Source organism: Lactuca sativa, chromosome 9, assembly GCF_002870075.4.
Source record: "Lactuca sativa cultivar Salinas chromosome 9, Lsat_Salinas_v11, whole genome shotgun sequence".
NCBI classification, from domain to species: domain Eukaryota; kingdom Viridiplantae; phylum Streptophyta; class Magnoliopsida; order Asterales; family Asteraceae; genus Lactuca; species Lactuca sativa.
Window position 1 is genome coordinate 60,303,757 of NC_056631.2, and position 23,349 is coordinate 60,327,105.

General features: G+C 41.0%; 1 protein-coding gene across 2 annotated transcripts; it reads left to right on the top strand.

Moving 5' to 3' along the window:
* Positions 1-19,868: 19,868 nt before the first annotated feature.
* Positions 19,869-23,005, top strand: LOC111903045 (aspartic proteinase 36). Of its 2 annotated transcripts, XM_023898843.3 has the most exons (11): positions 19,869-20,164; positions 20,230-20,537; positions 20,637-20,766; positions 20,857-21,104; positions 21,208-21,432; positions 21,899-22,061; positions 22,155-22,228; positions 22,294-22,384; positions 22,457-22,532; positions 22,617-22,688; positions 22,781-23,005. In XM_023898843.3, exons 2-11 carry the CDS (start codon positions 20,326-20,328, stop codon positions 22,927-22,929), a joined length of 1,440 nt encoding a protein of 479 aa, XP_023754611.1. In that variant the 5' UTR covers positions 19,869-20,164; positions 20,230-20,325; the 3' UTR covers positions 22,930-23,005. The 2 variants fall into 2 exon arrangements, with proteins under 2 accessions (XP_023754611.1, XP_023754610.1); XM_023898842.3 differs by having other exon boundaries at positions 19,869-20,537.
* Positions 23,006-23,349: the final 344 nt, after the last annotated feature.

The following is a 23,349-nucleotide window of genomic DNA, read 5'->3' on the forward strand; positions in this document are numbered from 1 at the left end:
AGTCCCATAGCTCGTTGGACCCTCTGGTCCGTTCTAACTCGTTGGACCCTCCGGTCCGGTCTGGTTGAGGACCCTCTGGCCTCATAAATCGTTGGACCCTCTAGTCCGGTCTGTAAAGCTTCGCATGGCATAAATCACAAAGAAATAATGCACAACATAAAACATAAGGCAGGATACCATAATACCCAATGTAAGCACATAAGACCTTCCAGTCACACATAACTACCACTCAAGGTAAAGTATAGTGAGAAGACTCACCTGACAAGCACCAAGTAAAGACCTCGCTCCCGAATCTCGAACTAGCCTCCACCTAACACAAGGAATAAATATCTCTAAGTGATACTCTAATCACAACTATAATGACCGAAGGCTATTCTTTCTCTCATTAACTCTTTTGAAGTGGATAAAAGACCATTTTACCCCTCCATGGTCTCTACTACTCATGTTGACCAAACCCTAAAGTCAACAGAAGTCAAACTCGAGTCAACAGTCCATGTTTGATCCGACTCGCCGAGTGCACCCTTGCGACTTGTCGAGTCCACTTATTTTCCTCAGAAGTCTCGTGACAGTCCAACTCCGCTCGTCGAGTTGACCCCCAACTCGTCGAGCTATCGCATGATTCAGCTCTTTGGGACAAACCCTAACCAACTCGTCGAGTCGGCTCATCGAATCGGCGAGTTCATTCAGACCAAATTTTCATGCAGACGATTTCAATCAGATCTATTACTCCAAGCACTAGATCTATCATCCTAAGGCTCAATAATCACGTAAAGCTTCGATCTTTACGTTCATACATGAGGCTATAGCTCCAAAATGCTACTAGATGCATTTCATGAAGGATTTAGCTCAACAACCCTCATTTGAACCACTAAAGTTGGGACAACTAGACTCTAAGGACCTTAGGAGGTCTAGATCTGAGGTTTCCAACCTCAACCCATGTCTCATTCAAATCATAGATTCAAATGGATGGAAGCAAAGCCCTAAAACTCCCAAAATGAGATTTAGCACAAGGAATGAGCAAGATGAGGACTTTGTACCTTCTTTTAGCAGCTGAAACACTCAATACCACAAATCCACTGCCTTCCTTTGTTCCCCATCATGAAGCTGTTCTTCCTTCTTCATAGAAATGCACCAAGATTGACCAAAATGATTACACACTCACTTCACCAAGGTTAGAAGGGTTTAAGGGTTTCTCTCAGGCTCTCAAGGGAAAGTGTGGCTGCAAATGAAGGCCATAAGGGCCTTTAAATAGGTCACAAACCCGGACAATTAGGGTTTCTCTGCCCAGTACCTACTCAGCGAGTCCCTCCTTTGACTCGTCGAGTCCACTCATTAATCTGCACGGTCAACTCGACTAGACTCGGCGAGTTGGTCCCTCAACTCGTCAAGTCCCTCCTCCAATCCCAAGATTAACATACACAGTAATGTCTCTGAAAATCCGAATGTTACCGATACCAACTTGTAACACTCCAAAAATCACAAAAAAAATTGAATTTTAAAATCAACCATTAACCATCATTGTTTACAAAAAGCGTCATTGTTTCAAAAGTAAAGTCATATCAGAGTGTCCCAAAAATCCATATCATAGAAATAGGAAGATGTGCACGATCAAACCTTTGCTTTCCCACGATCCTAAGAAGTAACTGAAACAATAAACTAAAATTGTAAGCCAAAACTTAGTGAGTTCCCCCAAAGTACCAACATACTACATCACAAACAAAGCATGCAAATATGATCCTCCAACCTGACTAGACTGCCTCCTAGAGCCTACAGCCTATCTGGGCTACTCTCTGGGCCTTCGACATGATTGGACTGCCTCGTAGGGCTTACAGCCTATCTGAACCACCCCAGGTGTCTTGGCCTTCAACATAAAGCAGGACCGCCTCAACCCAACCACAATATGTCGACATACGTAACATATAAACATAAACATAGAACCTGAAAATACAGATAATCATGCATATCTACTAATCAGCCATATATTAGCATAACACTATCTAATCGGGATAAATGATCTAGTGGGTCGACATTGATGCCTTCAACCCACGAGTACAATGAGGAAAACTCATCACTCACTCTGAACACAAGCTGAATAAATCTCTACTCCGAAAACCGGCTCTACTAGACACCTATTATCCATAATATTGCCCAACTAAAATTAATACCAAATTACCCAAAATACCCTTTGGTCAAGATTGGTTAAACCTAACACACCAGCCAAGTCAACCCAGTCGAGTCAACCCAGCCGAATCAACCCAGGCGAATCGAACCAGCCTCGTACACAGAGCGTACATGGATGTACACAGGGCATACTCTTTTTGACCGAGGAGTCAGGGTGAAGACCGCATACGCGCAGCGTACCCTTCGGTACGCCCAACGTATGCGCCTGGTCAGCAACCCCTTCTTAAAAGGGCTTAATACCTTAAGACTTTTCGTCCAAAACCAGATCCAAGTCCAAAATGTTGTCCTTCACCATAAAGTTTCCAACTTTATGGCCTTTCATGGCCAATAAGTGCTTAAAACTAAAAACCCCCAACATCTTAAATCATTAAGACCACCATACTCATGCATGAAGAAGAACTAAGAACCAAGATCATATTTTTATCACTCCAACTACCCTAAAACGTTCAAAAGGACAACTCATTGGGTCTAGGGTATATCATACCCAAAAGGACCAAGAATACGGGGCTAAAAAGCCTAAACTTTGAACATAAGCAAGATCTATTGATAAGATCATCAAGTTCAGAACTTTATACCTCCAAAAGAAGCTTAGAAGTAAGGTGTTCCTGGATCTATGAGGTCTTGTTCTTCCAAGTTAATGCTTCTTTCTTCACCTTGCTTCAAAGGCACCATAAAACACACTTTTGAGCTCAAAGGAACATACAGGGGATTAGGGTTGCAAAGGATGGAATAAGAGTTAGGGGTTGGTGAGGGGGTGATCACTTGAGAGATAATGATGTTTATATAGGTTCCAAACCCTAAAAATTAGGGTTTATGGATCAGACACGTACGCTAGGTAAGCCTCGTGTACGTGAGTCCGCCACAAAATTACAAAAATGCCACTATGGACCATTTTACAAGCTTTCACATGCACAATGGCTAAAATGCAACAATTGTTCCTACTTAGGGTTAAATTTGAAAATACCTCGTCATCGGAATGTTACACTAACAAATTTTTTCGGTTTGTGGTTACTTAACTTTCTTGAGATATCGTTCACCTTATTCGTATAAGCAACACACACTAATCATCTTTTTCATTGCCTAGTGTTTTGATGAAATTTTGAAATATAGGTATCGAGAACCCCATTTGAGTAAAAGACATCCTCAAACATTTATTCATGTTAGGTAAACAAACGATACTTATCAAGACTCAGAAAAAATCTGATGCTACTTGGCAAGTTTTGATGACCCTTGTTATGAAGTAATATGGATAACACATGCAACCAAAAGCACACAAAGACATAGTATTTATGTGGTTTGGTCAAAGTGGCTTACATCCATGGGCAGGAGAGGAGTATTCTTTATTTATAAGATTCGACCTACTCTGTGACAACCCGAAACTTCTACCTGGTACATCTAGTCAGTTAATCTAAGTTAAACTAGTTTCTGTTAACTCCTAACACTGATTAAGGGTTCATTTAAGCATTATAAGCTTGAGTACAACCAAGGTCAAGATTAGGAATGAGTCAACAAGTTGTATAGTGACGCAACTGGACCATACACCCCTCTTGGAGGAGTGTGCGGCCGCACACATGGGTGTACGGACATACACACCTCTCATGGCCACACACCCACCCCTATATAAAGGGTAGACCCCTCTCCCTTCATTCCCTTCACTCCTTGGCAGCACACTACTCCTTTCCTCTCAAGATTCTTCAACCGCAAACCCCCTCAAGGCCTCAAAAACGTGAGTTTTCCATCACCTAGCTTATCATACATGAAATACCTATTGATCTAAGCCTTGAATCAACATGTTCTTCACTCTTTGAAGGAGTACGGTCGCACACCTTCATAAGGTTGGCCGCACACTCCTAAAAGACCCTCCAAAGTGAGAGTTGGACTTCCATATTCGAGTTGGACATGAACCTAGCTTTGCTACACCTTAGAATTGGCTTTTTGGACATCTTCATGTGGGGTGTACGACCGCACACACCTGTGTATGGCCACCCACACCCTTGTGTGGCAGCACACTCCCGTGTGCGACCACACACTCCCTAGGACCACAAACTCATTTCTAAGACCCTAAACTTGTACTACTACTTAGTATGGACCTTGAAAACACCTCAAAAGCTCCTTCCATCATGAGTGTATGGCCGCATACCCCTTGGGGCCGCACACCCATGGCCTCACACACCATTATGGTGTCCATACACCTCCCCGATGCACTCCTTTAAGGTTGTAGCACTTAGTATAGGTAGTCCCAAGTTATTAGAGTGGTTTTCCATCACATTTAGTATAGAAATACCTTCATTTGACTCCTTTATGTGTCATTACATGTTAATTAAGATCAAATCGTGTTCAAGGCTTCACTTGAACATCCCGCATTCCATATCGATCCGTCATTCAAATCGCCCTAGGTGAGTTCACACCCCTACGTCTTTCTGAGTTTTCATGTTTTCAATGGGGAATACAAGCAAAAGTACAAGGAAACTTGTGCTCAAAATATATTATTTTGTTTAAGATAATTATATTTTCAGTATGCTTTTAATACAGAAAATAGTTTTACCAAACAATTAACAACTCAACTCGTAGAAATAGTTTTCTAAACTAGAGCAATGAACTTATGAATCATGTAGCAAAATGTATCGTTTTATAAAGGATTCATGTTAATCACAAAAGGATTTTTCTATATTATTACTTGTAAATTTGTTAATCTAAGTTGGAGACACGTCCTTGGTAACACTCACCACAGGAAACAGAGTGTAGGATTAGCACTTGTGACCAGAATCTCTTGTAGGGAGAGCGTGACTATTGTGTATAGATCTATACGGGATTGACAACCCCACACCTGGCTGCTAGCTACAGTCGGACCGACAGGTCTACAAGTGACAAAGTCATAAAGGATATCGGCTGTTGCGGGCCGTATCCCGTCAGTTATGGTTATGAAACTCGCAACCTAGATAGCAGAGATTTACTTTTGTAATAATGAATCAAGTGAACTAACCTCAAAGTAATAACCGATTTGATTACTGGAGGGTATTAATAGTACCTTCAAGATTTAGTTCAACACGTTTTCTTTTATTAATTTTATTTCTAAAATAGGTCTAATATACCTCAGTGGGAGTAACCAGGGTTTTTAAAAGAAAACTACGTTTACCGATATAAGTATGGTAGATACTTGTACACCTCAGTTTAGAACAGATCACCAACCATCAACTTTTAGGGAAAATATAGGATTTTCTCGGGATAATTCGGCTATTCATAAACGGATTGTTTTTACATGAAACTAACATATATTCATATTCATTCCACAACTCCTTGGATTGTACATACCTTGTATGAATCTGGATGTCATGGAAGGAATGGTTTTTCAAACACGCTTTTCATAAGAAAAATATAGGATTTTCTTGAGGAACACTTTACAAAAGAATCAAAGAATCATTTTCCACCAAAACTAAATGCTTATGAACTCACCAGCTTTATGATGATATTCTTTCAAAACTGCTTGTATTCTCAGGGAATTAGTAAACAGGTACTTCCAGGACTTTTGGAGAAGTCAGCGCGTTATATTCTACTTTCGATAAGAAAAAAACTTTGTATTAATACAGTGTAAACCTTTTCATATATGTATTCAATGTTTGGTTGTGTTTACTATGCTTTCTATGATACAACTGTTGTGATACTATGCGTGACATCAACCACCCCCGAACGTTTCCGCCGTTCCGGTTTGGGGGTGCGACATACTCACTAAGGATACAAAATACACTTCAAATGACTTAGAAGACATATCTATTTATAATGAATGCAGTAGACCTAAAACCCGAATGGGCCAAGCTCATTGGCCCATAAGACCACGAATGCTGTCAACCAATCACAATCCGCCATACAATAGCTTCAGGAACATTCATATTTGTGGCACAACATTATGGTACCTCATGATCCATGGTGGCACATCATGATGCAAGAGTGGCACATCAAGAATGTATAGTGGCACATCTTGATGCAAGCGTGACACATCAAACATTATGGTGGCACATCATGCAATAATCCTTGAGCATATTTAACTTCTAAGCATCGTTGGACAACATTGAGCATCATAGTGAACATCACAGCATAAGTGGCACATCAGGAATACCATGACACATTAAGGAACACAAGTGGAACGCCTTGCACCAAAACGGTGCATCTTGTGCGAGGAATGGCACACCTCTCCAAGGGTGGCGTATCTTCCTCCAAGTGGAACACTGACGTCTAACTTAGCACTCCTTCTTCACAAATGGCAAAACTTCCTTCAAGTTGGCACATCTTTCTTCTAGTTTGTACATTTTCCTTCTAATTGGCACACCCCCTTCACAAATGGCACACTTGAATCCCAATGTGGCACACCTTGCATCTAAGTAGCACACCTTGTCTCCAAAGTGGCCCATCCAAGCATAGGATGACACATTTAGATCATAGATGGCACATCCATGCACCAGGATACTCTATTCCACTCGTAGGTGCTCCATACCCCCTTTTATAAGATTTGTTCCTTTGTCATGTAATTCGTCCCTTTGTCAGATGATCCATTGTCTTCTTAAATGATCTGTTCCTTTGTCACATGCTTCATGAACACCAAGTGCTCCATTTGTGACGTCCCCATTTTCACGGCCAGAAAAGACCGATTTTTTTGTTTATGCTTTATAAAAATCAGAGTATCTCTTTCAATAAAAACGTTGCGGAATTTGTTCCAAGTAAAACATGATAAATACGTTATCAAAGCATTTCCGAAGAAAAGTATTTTTATTCATTTTAAAACATTTGGGATATCATTGTCAATACAGAAACATAAGCATAAACATAACTTACATTCATTATCACTAGTGATCTATATCTCCTTAATCTCTCAGTGTAATTGTGACTTCATATCAACACCTGTGATATAAATAAACTGAGTGGGTCAGGTTGGGAAACCTGGTGAGTACATAGGGTTTTCAACCCACAATAATATAATTATTATGTTAAATCGTCAAACAGTTAACCCAATTACCCATCCCCATTATCTTCTTTACTCTTAAGGGTCTACCCTAAGAATCAGCTACTCCTCGTTAATTCATTCATAAGGATCATCTTAAGGAATCGGCACGAAATCCATTGTTGTCAGGGTTTACTCAACGGGCACTAAATCCGTAGCTGCCAGGGTTTTCTCAAAAGGCACTAAATCCATAGCTGCCAGGGCTATTTCGTTTATCGACAGTATCCACTCGCAATACATGTTAATGGGTTCTTAGAGTACACCGGTGAACACATCGTTCACAACACCTACAGGTTGCGAGCCTGCTAGTGTTCCACTGGGCTGTCTAGAATAGTCCGTGGTTGTCATCCATACTCTGCTGAATGACGGGGCCATCATTTGGGAAAAAGGCTTCTCACATCGTCCAAATCTCACCCTCACCTAACGGTCTATTTCACCTCTCAACTCATCATCCAACTCATACTCCATCTATTACATCTACCCATGTTTTACCCCAACATTATCGTAGATATAAAATACATATACAGTTTAAATCATTTAAAACATGTATAAAATCGTTCATTCAGCATAGATAGAAATTATACAGATAATATTCACACATAGCACGTAGTTTATATAAAATACTTCATATCTATGTGTAAGATGAAAGGGACCATGCACTCACCTGAAAAGGTGGTGATTCCAAACTCAAACAGCGCTTTGCTTCTTAAAAATAATTTCCTTCGACGAAACCTAGTATTATTGCCACTAGAGTTTAGTTTTTTTAACGTTAACCGCGACTAATTAACAGTCTAGCTATTATTACTATTATATAAGCGTTAAATAACACTCAATATAACTCATAATAATAGCCCAAATAATTATTTTAAGGTCCTAATAATGTTACTATAATTAAATAAAAGTTATATTAAATATAGTATAGGCGTAGCTCACTTACAACGGGTTTTTATTAAAAATCGGGCTTCGTTGGAGCGGCGTTTCCGAGCCGAAAGCTTTTCTTCTCAAAGCCGTCGGGCGCTCCGGGGCTTCCTTCTCGTGCTAGGGAGGTTCCCTACACTTGGGAGGGGTTTAGGGAGGCTAGAGAGAAGTTAGAGAGAGAAAGAAATGCTTATGGTGTGAAGAAATAATGAAGGGTTCACCCTTTATTTATAGGGATTTATAGTATAGTAGCCGCTAAGTTTCGTCCGTATCTTCCGCATACGAGCTCCATTTTCTACGTTCTTTATATCCACACGTTGGTATTTACAAGGACTACAACTTTCATTTAGACCTCGTTGACTAATTCTCCTTCTATCTCAGATTTACAAAAACTGTATCGTATTTATCGCGCTCGAAGAGTAGCGACTAAGCTTCGTCCATATCTTTCGCATACGAGCTCTGTTTCCGACTTTATTTATATCCACGCGTTGGTATTTACGAGTACTACAACTTTCATTTAGACCTCGTTGGCTAATTCTCAATCTATCTCGGGTTTACAATTCTTCATCGAATTTGTCGCGCTCGAAAAGTAGAGACTAAGCTTCGTCCTTAACTTTCGCATACGAGCTCCGTTTTTTACTGTCTTTTTATCGTTTAACTCCTATTAACGGTATCTTCATTTCTCGTTTAGATTATATTGGCTGAAAATCGACCGATCTAAAATTCGAGTTTTCGGGTTGTGCACTGCTATGCTAAATCTTAGAAAAATCATAACTTCCTCATACGAAGTCAGATTTGGGTGTTCTTTTTATGGACACTCTCGGTTTAACATTTTCTACGACTTTTGTTTAGATCGCTAAGGCTAAAAGTCGCTCTATCGTAAATTCACTATTTACACTTCCCGGTGCCGTGCCGGTTCTGTCGCGAAAGTTCGACGGGTCATAACTTCTTCGTTATAACTCGGATTTCGGCGCTCTTTATATGTACGGAAACCTTGTAACGTATACTACAACTTGGTTAAGATTATTTATTCTAAATAATCTTTTGCCGAAAAGTCATTTTCGACCCCTATTATCTCTAAATTGACTAGCCCGGATCTACGGGCGTTACACCATTGAACTCAAATTCTTCATGCGAATGCTCCAAATGCTCAAGTCACATTTAGTGCTTCACTTCTATTGTATTCAAGTATAGATCATGTAACACCGAAATTCTCAAACAAATTTTCACATTTTAAAAACATACTTTATTCATAAATATTATAAAAATGTCATTGTATCACATATCAATCCATAGAAACTCAACCCAAGATCGTAATGTATAAAAACTCCTCATGTGTGTACTGATCATGTCGGCGCCTTCCCGCGATCCTCACTGGTACCTAAAACACATAACACAACACTGTAAGCATAAATGCTTAGTGAGTTCCCCAAAATACCACATATAACACATAATAGCCACTCGAGGCTATAACTCTGTGGACCCTCTGGTCCTAACTCTGTGAACCTTCCGGTTCTAACTCTGTAAACTCTAGAACATACACGACATGAATCACATAGAAATAATGCAGTGTATCACAATCACATAAATAACATACAAGATACTCTGTCATATAACTCTAATTACCACTCTAGGTAAAGTATAGTGAGAAGACTCACCTCGGGTAACTCGGTAAAATCTGGTCTAGCCTCCGCCTAATCACATGGAATAAGCACTCTAATCAATACAAATCTCAAGGCTAGACTAATCCCTCTCTTAGCACTCTCAGAAGGGTAAAAGAGCATTTTACCCCTCTCATGGCTCAAAGACCCTAACATTGACCAAACCCTAAAAGTCAACAAAAGTCAACTCTCTGGGTTACGCTGCGCGTACCAAACCTATACGTTGGGCGTACCCGGCAACCTCACAGAAACGGGGAACGCGACCCCCTACGCTGCGCGTATTAGGATTACACCCTGTGTAAGTCCCAATTTCATGATCCTTAGTTTTTTGGGTCTTAAACGGTTAAAACACACGTCCAACTTTCAGATATGACCACCCTAAACCTCTTAATCCATAAAATTGGTGATTTTAAGCCTTTGCATGGCTGTGAGAGTCACCAACACCCAAATCTTTCCACTTTCAACACTCTAAAGCCCACAACTCCAACATGACTTCCTAATGACGACCAAGCTGGGATTTTTATGGATCAACATCACACATAACACTGAAATGGGACAAATTTAGGTCCATGGAGCCCCTCTTGCTCATAAAGTCTCCACCTTTGGGTCTTAAACCCTAGAAATGGACCATAAAACACCAAACCAAAATAAAGAGGAAAGTTTTGAGCTTTTTACCTCAAAGTGAAGCTACTTGCTCTGAAGAACTCAGATCCAAGCTTGAACTCCAAACCTTAGCCTCCACAAGCACTCCTCCTTCTTCTTCACTAACACACAAAGGCACTTTTAGCTCAAAACACTCACACACAAGCTTTAGGACGAAAGGAATGCTCTCTTAGGGTTTCACTCTCTAAAATGGTGGCTGAGGATAAGGCCTTAGCATTCCTTTTATAGTGCACAAGCCATAAATTAGGGTTTGCATCTGGGCCTGCTACGCCCAGCGTACCTAGGCGAGTCCGCGTCCAATTAAAGCGCATGAGTATGCGCATCGTACTCTTCAGTACGCCCAGCGTACTCATTTGCCTTAATATTTCAATTAAGGGCTTAACTTGACAACCTTAGAAAAGGAAAAGGGTTTAAGAGACACACCTGAAATTCGGGATGTTAGAATTCTCCCCTACTAGAACTAGACTTCGCCCCCGAAGTCTCATGCCGTAAACAACTCCGGATACTGCTCCCGCATCTCTGACTATGGCTCCCAAGTCAGCTCGGACCCTCTCCGATGTTGCCACTGGACCTGAACCAGAGGCACCTCCTTGTTCCTCAGAACCTTGATCTTCCGGTCCAAGATCGCAATCGGTCTTTCAACATAATTTAGACTCGCGTCCACCTGGATATCCTCCAATGGCACCACTGCCGACTCGTCGGCTATACACTTCCTCAGCTGAGACACGTGGAAGGTATCACGAATTTGGCTCAACTCCGCAGGTAGCTCCAAACGATATGCTAGCTTGCCCACCCTCGCGGACAATCTGAATGGACCAATGTACCGGGGCCCCAGCTTGCCCCTCTTCCTGAATTGGATCACTCCTTTCCAAGGAGACACCTTCAGGAGTACAAAATCTCTGACCTGAAACTAGAGCTTGGATCATCGCCTATCCGCGTAACTCTTTTGGCAACTCTGAACTGTCAACAAGCTCTGCCTGACCTACTGTATCTTCTCTGTCATCTGAAGCACTAATTCAGTGTTACCCAACACTCGCTGCCCGACCTCTCCCCAGCAGATGAGAGTCTGACACCTCCTCCCATATAACAACTCAAAGGGAGGCATACTGATACTCGAATGGTGGATGGTGTTATAAGAAAACTCAGCCAACGGCAGACACGTGTCCCAACTTCCTCCGAAGTCCAACACACATGCCCTAAGCATGTCCTCAAGTGTCTGAATCGTCCGCTCGCTCTAACCGTCCGTCTGTGGGTGGTATGCAGTCCTGAAATGCAGCCTCGTACCCAACTCCTCGTGGAATTTCTTCCAGAACCTGGAAGTGAAACGCACATCTTGGTCAGACATGATCGAGATCGGTACTCCATGTCGCGATAGCACCTCTCTCACATACAACTTTACCAGCCTCTCCGTAGAAGAGCTCTCACTGATAGCAAGAAAATTAGCGCACTTTGTCAGCCGGTCAACGATCACCCCAATTGCATTGACACCTCTCGCAGTCCTCGGCAATTTGGTGATAAATCCATGGAAATTTGTTCCCACTTCCACTGGGGAACCTCAAGTGGCTGCAGCTTGTCGTGCGGTCGCTGGTCCTCGGCCTTAACCCTGTGACATGTCAAGCACCTCTCTACTAACCATGCCACATCCCTCTTCATACAGGGCCACCAATAGTCTCTCTTCAGGTCCAAATACATCTTAGTGGCCCCAGGATGGATCTAAAACCTCGACCTGTGTGCATCCTCCATCAAAATGGTACGTGGCCCGCCCTCAAATGGCACCTAAATCCGGCCCTGGAAGGTCATAAGCCCTCGGCTATCGGCAATGAACACAGATACTTGCCCGGTCACCCATTCTCTCTTGCGGTTCTCCGGTCTCATGGCCTCTACCTAGGCCTCCCGAATGGTGTCCAACATCGGAGTCATCACTGTCAACCTCATACAAACATCCCGTATCGGGGCACTCTCCGCCCTACGACTCAAGGCATCGGCTACAACATTAGCCTTGCCCGGGTGGTACAGGGTCTCGCACTTATAATCCTTTACCACATCCAACCATCTCCTCTGGCGCATGTTCAGGTTGGGCTGATCCATCAGATACTTCAAGCTCTTATGGTCCGTGTATATGGTACACCGAACCCCATACAAATAGTGACGCCAGATATTGAGGGCGAACACCACAGCCCCCAACTCCAGATCGTGAGTAGGACACCTCGTCTCATGAGGCTTCAGCTGCCTCGATGCGTATGCTATCACATGCCCTCTCTGCATCAGCACTGCACCCACTCCCGATATCGACGCGTCACAATATACCACAAAATCCTCCATGCCCTCCGGAAGGGCTAACACTGGGGCTTCACATAATCTCTAGTGAAGTGTCTCGAATGAGGCATGCTGCTCCAGGCCCCAACTGAAAGCCACGCCCTTCCGGGTCAACCTGGTGAGAGGAACAACAATCCTAGAGAAATCCTTGATAAATCTCCAATAATAACCGGTCAACCCCATAAAACTCCTGATCTCTGAAGGGGATCTCGGAACCTCCCAACTCATCACAGCCTCAATCTTGGCCGGATTGACCAATATCCCATTCTGGTTGACGGGGTGTCCTAGGAACTGGACCTCTCGTAACCAGAAATCACACTTGGAGAATTTGGCATAAAGCCTCTCCGATCTCAGAACTCCGAGGATCTCCCTCAAATGCTCCTCATGTTGCTCTCTGGATCTCGAATACACCAATAAATCATCAATGAACACGATCACTGAACGATCCAACATCGGCCTGCACACCCTGTTCATGAGATCCATGAACGCCGCCAGTGCATTGGTGAGCCCGATGGGCATCACCACGAACTCGTAATGCCCATAACGAGTCCTGAACGCTGTCTTCTGGATATCCTCATCACGCACTCTCCTATAATGATATCTAGACCTCAAATCAATCTTGGAGAACCAAGACGCTCCCTGCAACTGATTGAACAGATCATCGATCCTCGGTAAGGGGTAACGGTTCTTGATCGTCAACTTGTTCAACTCCCGGTAATCAATGCACATCCGGTGTGAACCATCCTTTTTCTTGACAAAAAGGATCGACGCTCCCCACGGCGAGCTACTCGGCCAAATAAACCCCTTCCCCAGCAGCTCCTGCAACTGTGAGGATAACTCATGCATTTCTGGTGGCGCAAGGCGATAGAGCGCCTTGGCGATAGGCGCTGCCCCCGGGACCAAATCGATACGAACTCTACCTACCTCTCAGAAGGCACTCCTGGAAACTCCTCGGGAAAAACGTCTGGGAACTTACACACTATCGAGATCTCATCGACCGACCTCGGTCTCTCTGCGTCTACTCTCGTATCCACCACATAAGCCACAAACCCGCTACAGCTGTACTGTAGGCTCTGCCTCGCTCTAGCGGCCGAACAAAATGTTGACCCAGAACGGGTACCCTCACCATAAACCATAAGAAATCCCCCACTAGGGTCTCGTATAGTCACCAACTATCGCTCGCAGTCGATAACCGCTCCAAACCTGCTCAACCAGTCCATGCCCACGATGACACAGACATCTCTCATCGCAATCGGGACCAAATCAATCGGAAACTCAATGTAGAAGATCTCGAGTACACATCCTCGAATAACATCAATGGCATACACCGCTCTCTCGTCAGCTATGGAAACTCGCAAAGGTCGACTCAATGCCTCCCGACAGATACTGATGTGCTGACTAAAGGCTAACGACACAAAAGACCGACTCGCACCCGAGTCAAATAACACCAAAGTAGGTACAGAATTCACAAGAAATGTACTTACGCACATCATAATATAATCATAATACCACAAACTCAAAATAAATAGATGAAAAAATACATACCAGCCACAACATCAGGCGCTGCGCAGACCACCTCCGCTGTCAACTAAAAGGCTCTCCCGCGAGCCTTTGGCGCCTCGGCCTTCACTGGCCGACTCTCTGTAGCTCGTACGGCAGCAGGGGAAGATCACGGTGATGCTCCCTGTGCTGACCCCCAAAACTGCGGACACTCGGCCTTCCGGTGTCCGGTCTGGTTGCAGTGAAAACAGATTGCAAACTCCTTGGGGCAATCCTTGGCCATGTGCCCCTCCTTGCCACACTTGTAGCAAGACCCTGCTCTGCACACCCCCTTCATGACTCTTGCCGCACTTGCCATAAGTGCGGCCCTTCTGGTTCCCTAATCTCGAATCGGTGGGCTTGGCCCGCTTGGCTGCCAGCTGGGACTGTGCCGGTCGCCGATCCCTCCCCTGAGACTCTGCCTCCTCCTTGGCGTGTCCGGTACAACGAGTTCGCCACGAACTCGCGGATGTCTCTCCTCAAAACGCTCAAATACCGACTCATGCATGCCTTCTCGGAACACACGTGCTCAGGGCAAAACACCACCCTCTCATGGAACATCCTGGTGATCACTGTAACAGACTCGGTACCCTACTTGAGGGTCAAGAACTCCTGGTCCAAACGCTCCCTTTCAACCGGGGGAACGTACTCATCACAAAACATAATGGTGAACCTCTCCCTGGTCACCGCGGCAAGCTCTGTAGAAGAATAGTGCGCTGTCACAAACTTCCACCAGTCCTTCTTTCCCAAGCGAAGCTGGTTTAGCGCGAACCAAACTCTCAGATGCTCCGGACAAGAACACGTATAGAAGCATCCTTCAATATCATAAATCCATCTCATCGCAGCGATCGGATCCTGCGTCCCGTCAAACTCTGGTGGCTTCATGTTGCTGAACTCTCGGTACAGCAACGAGTCACCCCCCTGTGACCTCGCAGTAGCAACGGCTGCGGTAGCCACAACAACAGTAGCATCAGAAAGAGCAGTGTAACACTCGTCAAAAGTCTCGATCAGAGTGGTCTTGATAGACCCAAACATCTCCGGTATCTCGGCTCGGATGACAGCAGCCACCTCCTCATGAACCAACCTGCGGATCTCCTCATCATTAACACCACTGCTCTCAGGTGTGTGACGTGTCCCAATCATGATGTCTATGAAATACAACATAAAATATCATAGACTCGCTCGAGCATACTCGCACTCGATAACTCAACCGTACTCGTTCCCTGGTACCCCAAGGATTCTTACTTGAGTTGCGCACTGCTCCGGTGTCTTCAGTAGTACGGGCCCAATACTACCGTCCACACCGCATCAGTATTCACCCCAAGTCCTCCTCCTAGGATCCCAAATCCCAAGTACTCTACTCTCACTATGCATAGTCTACTCTCTAGCAGATCTCTCATAAGCTCCTCGCTGTTATCTACTCACTCTCAAGCATCTCCTAGCAGCAAAACCCCTAGGCTAAGGCATCAGAAATCAGACCACTCTATTCCCAATAAGAATACCTAGCCTACTCTAGCATGCATAACATATTATCTCATATCTCATAACACATAATATAAGGGTATTTTAGGAAATCACTGTTCGGGGCGTTGGCTGATCGTACACACTACTCTACTCTGCTCTTTTCAAAAACTTTTTACTCCTTGAGAAAAAATTTGTGATTTCATTTTGAAAATCTCTCAAATCCTCAGTTTGAGTTCAGATACTCCCGAAGGTACACACGAATCCCTCAAACTAAGGCTCTGATACCAACTTGTAACACCGAAATTCTCAAACAATTTTTCACATTTTAAGAACATACTTTCATTCATAAATATTATAAAAATGTCATTGTATCACATATCAATCCATAGAAACACAACCCAAGATCATAATGTATAAAAACTCCTCATGTGTGTACTGATCATGTCGGCGCCTTCCCGCGATCCTCACTGGTACATGAAACACATAACACAACACTGTAAGCATAAATGGTTAGTGAGTTCCCCGAATATTGAGAAGACTCACCTCGGGTAACTCGGTAATCTCGAACTCGGTAAAATCTGGTCTAGCCTCCGCCTAATCACATGGAATAAGCACTCTAACCAATACAACTCTCAAGGCTAGACTAATCCCTCTCTTAGCACTCTCAGAAGGGTAAAAGAGCATTTTACCCCTCTTATGGCTCAAAGACCCTAACATTGACCAAACCCTAAAAGTCAACAAAAGTCAACTCTCCGGGTTACGCTGCACGTACCAAACCTGTACGTTGGGCGTACCCGGAAACCTCACAGAAACGGGGAACGCGACCCCCTACACTGCGCGTTCTGGGATTACTCCCCGCGCAAGTCCCAGTTTCATGCTCCTTAGTTTTTGGGGTCTTAAACGATTAAGACACACGTCCAACTTTCAGATCTGACCACCCCTAAGCCTCTTAATCCATAAAGTTGGTGACTTTAAGCCTTTGCATGGCTGTGAGAGTCACCAACACCCAAATCTTTCCACTTTCAACACTCTAAAGCCCACAACTCCAACATAACTTCCTAACGACGACCAAGCTGGGATTTTTATGGATCAACATCACACATAACACTGAAATGGGAGATATCTAGGTCCATGGAGCCCCTCTTGCTCATAAAGTCTCCACCTTTGGGACTTAAACCCTAGAAATGGACCATAAAACACCAAACCAAAATAAAGAGGAAAGTTCTGAGCTTTTTACCTCAAAGTGAAGCTACTTCCTCTGAAGAACTCAGATCCAAGCTTAAACTCCAAACCTTATCCTCCACAAGCACCCCTCCTTCTTCTTCACTAACATACAAAGGCACTTTTAGCTCAAAACACTCACACACAAGCTTTAGGACGAAGGAAATGCTCTCTTAGGGTTTCACTCTCTGAAATGGTGGCTGAGGATAAGGCCTTAGCATTCCTTTTATAGTGCACAAGCCATAAATTAGGTTTTGTATATGGGCCCGCTATGCCCAGCGTAACCCTGGGTACGCCCAACGTACCTAGGCGATTTCGCGTCCAATTAAAGCGCATGAGTACGCACAACGTACTCTTTAGTACGCCCAGTGTACTCATTTGCCTTAATATTTCAATTAAGGGCTTAACTTGACAACCTTGGAAAAGGAAAAGGGTTTAAGAGGCACACCTGAAATTCGGGATGTTACAGATTAATCACCCGAGAAGGCGAACATGAATGTCCACTGATTGTGTATCTTCTTTGTTAATCAGATGAACACATCTCTTTAGCTCCTAAATCTAACAAAAAATATTCTCATGCACGATGATTGAAATGGATTCAAGAATGTTATTAATGCATGATGTGTTGATACAAACATGTTTATTATAAATATTATCCTATCAATCATTGTAATTATAAATTATCTTCTTTACAACCTTCATAAATAAATCCTAGATCACACCCTTAATGGGATACCATATATACCAAGTTATACATGTGTCTCCTTAGGAACAAAGGTTCGTGACCACATAAACAATTGAAGAAAGAATGATTGGACACCATTGTTTTCATGGAATTTCTTACATATAGTAGTTAAACCAAAAACCATTAAAATTTGCATCCCTCCAGCGTAATTAATTGACACCTTATTAAATCCTTCATTTCTATAATCTGCACACAAATTAGACATAAAAGATAGTTCCTTGGCATTTTTAGAGACCACATAAAGAAGGTGGCATATGAAATAACACCATTGTTGGGTTTTCTATGCATTTAAACACAAGATTATGTGCAACAAAAACAAAACAATAATCATATATGTTCATGCACCCTAATGCTCTAATTTTAATGTTATTACTACTACCTTACTAAAACATAAATAAGGAAGAATTACATACCTATTTTGATGTCATTGATCTCCATTCTTGAAATCTTGTCCTTATCAATGTTGCTTGGATGAAAGGACCCTAACCAGGATCCCTCCAATGGTATCACACCCAAGACACCAAAAAGAGAATCAAAAGATAACTAGGAAGAGGATCAAAATTCTACAAACCCTAATGAGGGTTAAGAATTTCGTTCAAAAAAGAGGAAGAATGGAATTAGCGAAAAATCAAGTTACGAAGCAAGGAAGAATGAAATCCTTAGCACCCTATTTATAGCCTTAGATCCTCATCCAAGTTTCATCTCCCATCCTATATGGGATGGAGGAATTTTGAAATTCACCTTCCATCCCAAGTAGAATGGAGTGAATTTCGAATTTTCCTTTATCCTTAAGAGTGCTAGAACATTCCAATTAGTCAATATTTTAACTAATTAATATTTAACATTTTGAATTAATTAATTTCCAATTAATTCTAAAGTAGTTTCTAATTAATTTATTAAACATAATAAATTAATAAACTATTTTTCTCCTTAATTCTTTTTCTTTTAATTACTTAAATGGGTCATGAAGGAAACCCAAAAGAACCATATTATTATTTAAAATATTACCAATAGTTAATGACCTTGTACACTTTTTCCAATAACCACAAATTCTCAATTCAACCCTATTTGATTCCCATCAATTATTAAGTGAAGGTTTTCATCTTTCCCATGATCCCCGACACTATATTAGCATGAAAGTTTGGACATATATTAGTATCTTACGTCCTTATTATAATAGTATATTGATTACCATTATTTGCCTCTCCTTCCGGCTTGGATTATTGCTTCATGTGTCAGTTAAACATTGCTAGCAAAGAAAAAATTATAGTTCCATGACCACAAAGAATACAAGTTTTGGATAAGCATGTCCACCTTCTCGATCATAGATCTTAAGAAATTAGACAAATCTAAACATCTTCAAGTGTTTAGGTCTCTTGAACATCTGAAATTGTGCCAAACTTTTCACATAATCACAAGAAAATTTTATGACGTAAAAAGTATATGAGGTCTCAAATGATCAAAGGAGCTCTCCCTTAGTCCTCTCCCTTTTCCATTGTTTACTTTTCTTCGATCAACATAATGTCTCACGGACCATCCCTCGATCATCGCAAATCATAATGAACCATTGTAACAGTAACGTCATAATAGCAAAATTTGAACTCAAATTACTCGCAGACAAAACTGTTGACAACAACGTTTAGATAAAAGCAATGATCCCACCTACCGCAATTACCAAGAAATCCAAGCACTCCATATTGATCACTCTCGATGAACACCCTCACACCCCATCTTGAATTCCAATAACCCTAGTTGACAGTAAGAAAATCCACGAAGAGAGAAACTCATTTGCGTCTAAGTGATTCATATATATATGATTGAATAATTCGAATCAAAATAGGAAAGGGAATACATTTATTTTAAAAGTTAGTTTTCTATGAACAACTTCATGTTATGCATTAATGTAGATTTCTTACCCATTTATATTAATGAAGTGGATTTCTTTTATGTACTGATTTTTTCACTTTGTTTTTGTTATCAATTTATACAATAAAAATGGAGATAAAAGCGTACTAAAAATATTTATAAAAGCTTTATAGCAAATCAAGACATGATCGTACAAAATTGATAGAAAATCATTTGATTTTTATTTTTATTATATATAAGATCACCTTTCAAATGTGATTGTTTTCATCATAATTATAAAGAGCTCAAAATAGCATATTACACATTCTCTCTCTCCTAATTAAGTTAGGATCCAAACATCCTCCTTAAATAAACTTCACGAGGTAGGAGTGTTCAAGATAACTTGATACCTCGAGCGACTAAATATAGCAAAAATGGAGAAAAAGGAAGAGGTGGAGGAGGCGAAGAGGACGACTCCACGCCACTTAGCACCACCCTATATCGCAACAAACGTGAATAAAGTTTTTCTTATGTAATCCATCGTAACTCCTAGTGAAAAAGTCTTCATCTCTTTCATCCATTGCTCTATTTTTGGCTTTTTACTTCATCACAACCGAGGTGGGTTTCTTCGTTCTTTAATTCTTTGCTTCAATCCAACTACTATTGCTTTCCTATAATTACAGGCTATAAATACATACGATTGTAATCGGTCCGTATAGTTTTTCAATTGCAAGAAACCCTTTTGAAACTTACACAAATCAGTCTGCTTGAATTTTCCGATGGATCGAAATTTCGTAATTAGGGTTCTTGTTCTTGTCATACATTTGGGGGTTTGGGTATCAGCAAATGTCGTTTTTCAGGTCCAGCACAAGTTTACCGGCAACAGAAGGTCTATAACTGCTTACAAAGCTCATGATACCTACCGTCACCGGAGAATCCTCTCCGCCACTGACCTCCCTCTGGGTGGCAACGGCAGCCCCTCCGCCGCCGCGTAATTCCTCTATCTATCTCTACATTTATATGGAATTAAGCATTATTTTAAAGACAGTTTTTTTTTCCTAACTATTAAATATTTGTACGATTTTTATAGGCTATATTTCACGGAAATTCAAATCGGAACTCCACCAAAGAAATATCATGTGCAAGTCGATACTGGAAGCGACCTCTTATGGATAAACTGTATCGGATGTCAAAATTGTCCCCAAAAAAGTGACCTTGGAGTATGTTACTTTCTTCAAAATCTTGGCAAAAACCATTGAAATTTTATCTATTTCATTCGTTAAAAATTTATTTTTGTGTTTTGTATACAGATTGAACTTACATTTTATGATCCAATGTCCTCCACAAGCTCCCAAATGATTACTTGCGATCAAGATTTTTGCACAACCACCCTCGATGCCTCTAACAAAGCTTGTATTATTGGAATGCAATGTTCATATCTTGTTAGATATGGTGATGGGAGCTCAACAAAAGGGTATTTTGTTAGAGATAATGTCAAGCTCGATAGGGTTTCGGGGAACCTTCAAACCGCATCCATGAATGGAAGCATTACTTTTGGGTGAGTTATCTGCGATTTTTGTCCCATTGACATTAGTCTCACAACGTGTTGTAAACTTTTATAAATGGAAAAATTAACAATTCTTTTTTTTTATTGAAAATAGGTGTGGGGCCCGGCATTTTGGGGGACTAGGTTTATCCCAACAAGCACTAGATGGGATTCTAGGGTTTGGTCAAGCGAATTCTTCGATAATTTCGCAGCTTGCTTTGGCTAAAAAGGTAAAAAAGACGTTTTCGCATTGCTTGGCTAGTTCTAAAGGAGGTGGGATTTTTGCTATTGGAGAAGTGGTGTATCCGAAAGTGAAAACAACACCGATTTTACCCAACGAGTAAGAAATAATTTTTGCGTTATAGTTTTTTGTTACCTTTTTATTTGCTAACGTAGCTTCGTCTCTTTTTTATAGACAGTCAAAAATTTATACACTATTACGGCGGAATCTGACGGATCTGGAATTCAAGATTCCATTCCATGGATGGAATGCAATTCCGTCAGATTCCTTCAAATTCTCATGTTTGATTGATTTCACCGATCCTAGGGGTGGATGTAAGGAATTCAATTCCTTTTTATGTAAAAGACCAAAATAACTTCATTATATATATTTAAATAAATTAAAATAAAAACCGTAAAAAATCTAAAAGCTATTCAATTTAATATTGAATTCCACTCCATTTATTGCCAACCAAACATGTAACAATTTATCCTTTGACGAATTTGAGTCTTTCCAAAAAGATTCCTTACATCACATTCAAACCTATATTTATTATTACTCAACATATTTTATTTTTACATTTTAGGATACATTATAATATTGAATTGAAGGCAATTGAGGTGGGTGATGATTTCATCCAACTTCCAACAAATATATTCAACACACCTTCCAAACGTGGAACAATAATTGATAGTGGAACAACCTTGGCTTATTTTCCTCATGTCATTTACACCCAACTTATGCAAAAGGTTTCTCAAATAGTTCAACTTTACTCCTTCCATTTTTACTTTTTTCTTTTTATAAAATCAATCATAACTTATTGTTTCTTTTTTTTAATATAGATTATGGCCACACAAACAAATAGAGTACCTCATACACTTGATCATCAATTCAAGTGTTACAGAAACCCCGGAAAGTAAGGTTTCTTTTATAAAAAATTATTCGAGTTATGAAATATGTAACGCTTTTTTTTTTTGATAGTGTTGATGATGTGTTTCCAATGGTCACGTTTCACTTTGCAAATTCACTTCCATTGAAAGTTTATCCCCATCAATATCTTTTCCAAATTCAGGTATAAAAATCTAGTGTTTAATTCTAGTAACTATCGTTGTTTTATAATTAAATTTATTGTATTTATTTTCAGTCGAAAGATTGGTGCATTGGTTTTTTGAGCAACGGGTTGCAGCCTAAGGAGGGTAAAGATTTGATCTTGTTGGGAGGTTAGACTATAAAATTTTATAAAATTATGACAAATCTTTTAAACTTTTTAATTAATCGTTTTTAATATTTTTTTTTTTGGGCAGATCTTGTATTAACAGACAGGTTGGTTACGTATAACATGGAAGATCAAACTATCGGATGGATTGAATATGATTGTATGTATACGTTGCTCTCTCTTTTTTTTTAATTCAGATTTAAGCTTGTTCAGGGGTATTATTGTAATTTGGCTTTTTTTTGGGTGTTTCAGGCTCATCGAGCATTAAAGTGAAAGATGAAGAGACGGGGAGGGTGTACCAGGTTGGGTCCCATGATATTACATCATCGTCTGGTTGTAAACATGAGTGGTTTATTGTGTGGTTGGTGTTTATAATAGCTACTAAAATAGTTGTGTATTAGAAACCATTGACCATAGTTGTAACCATGGTCAATGGTTGTGTTTAATAAATAAAGTATAAAGTATGTTTTAAGAGTACATGCCTTCCCCTATTGCTCATGATGATATTTTGAATTTTGAGGAAAAGTTGGTAAATTTGGGAAGGAATATTGGTGGTATTAATGAAATTACCATGTAAAAACAGTATAAAAGATTTTTAAGTTTCAAACATAAGAATTAAAGGGTGGAACTAGTAATGTTAAGATGATATTGTTAACCGGATGGAAATAGGTAGGGTTGTGTTCTATTGACCTCATGAAGAGGTGTAGGACTGGGTAAGAGGGTAAAAGTGTTGGAATCAAATGTTTTTATTGGAGTGAATAAGAGTAAAAGGTAAACTGGTAAATCAAACAAACTCCAAATGATTGGTAGTTTTTATGAAT